This window comes from Aplysia californica, unplaced genomic scaffold (assembly GCF_000002075.1).
Source record: "Aplysia californica isolate F4 #8 unplaced genomic scaffold, AplCal3.0 scaffold00826, whole genome shotgun sequence".
Classification (NCBI taxonomy): domain Eukaryota; kingdom Metazoa; phylum Mollusca; class Gastropoda; order Aplysiida; family Aplysiidae; genus Aplysia; species Aplysia californica.
In genome coordinates, this window is record NW_004798096.1 from 118295 (window position 1) to 119554 (window position 1260).

At 42.9% G+C, this 1260-nt stretch overlaps 1 protein-coding gene across 1 annotated transcript in view; it reads right to left on the bottom strand.

Annotated features, from left to right (window-relative positions):
* LOC101859741 overlaps positions 1-1260 on the bottom strand; it is a 24991-nt gene that overhangs the window by 5505 nt on the left and 18226 nt on the right. Inside the window, exon 3 of the mRNA XM_035972751.1 lies at positions 588-596. Within this exon, the coding sequence (XP_035828644.1) occupies positions 588-596 (9 nt within the window). The remainder of the gene's footprint in view (positions 1-587; positions 597-1260) is intronic.

Genomic DNA, 1260 nt, shown 5'->3' on the forward strand with positions numbered 1-1260 from the left:
GAGAGAGAGAGAGAGAGAGAGAGAGAGAGAGAGAGATAGAGAGAGAGAGAAAGAGAGAAAGAGAGAAACACAAATATACAGAAATTAACAAATGTACGAGTACAAACAAACAAACACTCTCTTCATGTCGTCTCTTGCCCCTTATCCTCCTTCACTTTCAGTGTTGGGCTTACCTTCCACTTCCCACATACCACCTACCACATAAAAACTTACTCCGCAGGAAGGCACTGCCCGCCGCTGGCTGCATGCGCAGTATCTATTCGTAGACGTCTCCGACGGAGATAGACCAATCAAAATGCTTTGTGCCTCTGGACCAAGTAAAAAAATCTGGGAGTTACAACAGGGGCGGGGGGGGGGGGGGGTCCTGTTTTAACCAATAAATTGATATCTTGCAGTTCGGTTTGAAATTTTCTTGAAAATAATTGATTTGCGACAGTTTAAGTGGCAACACGTGTGATCTGCAGCAAACAATACGCAGTTTGACCACCCAAAAGCTGTGCATCTGTGTGCGGGAGTGCGTCTCCGAATAGTTCCTGAGTGCTCGCCGGAGACGTCTCCGAGTATCTTCTGCTGGCTGCATGACTTACCTTCTCGACCTGGGAGACAAAAACAGAAGTATAATACATTACTAGAAAAGATTCTACAAAAACAGGTGAAAACAAAGGGTTCATTCAGTGGAGAGCATGCTGTTATTTAACCCTATGCGTACGCCCTGCTGGCGTTATTTTGTACCCCCGGGGTCGTATTCTTCGCATTTTAGAATACTTCTGGTGCGAAGAACTCGTTGGAAATTTCCGTATTTCTCAACAAATAAATTTGATAGAATGCTATACAAAGTGGACGGATCGGATTAACGAGTAAATTTTGGAAAGTAGGGGCACAGATATCGTATCCATACGACGTGGGGAACTTTGTTCAACCACTTTCCAAAGAGGAAAATTAATCGTTAATCCGATCCGTACGCTTTGCATATCAGTCTGTCAAAATGATTTTTTTTTGAGAATACCGAAAGTTTCAAAGAGATCTTCGTACTAGAAGTATTCTAAAATGCGAAGAATACAACCCAGGAGGTACATCATGACCCCTGGGCGTACGGATAGGGTTAAGATATTGCTCGTAGAGCCTACTATGACTTTAGAAAGGCAGAAAACTAAATGCGCAACGTTATTATAATAAATAGTATTTACATAATATAGCTCTATCCCTGAGCTCTGTACAATCGTCTAAAAGTAGACAAAACACAGACCACCACCACCCCTG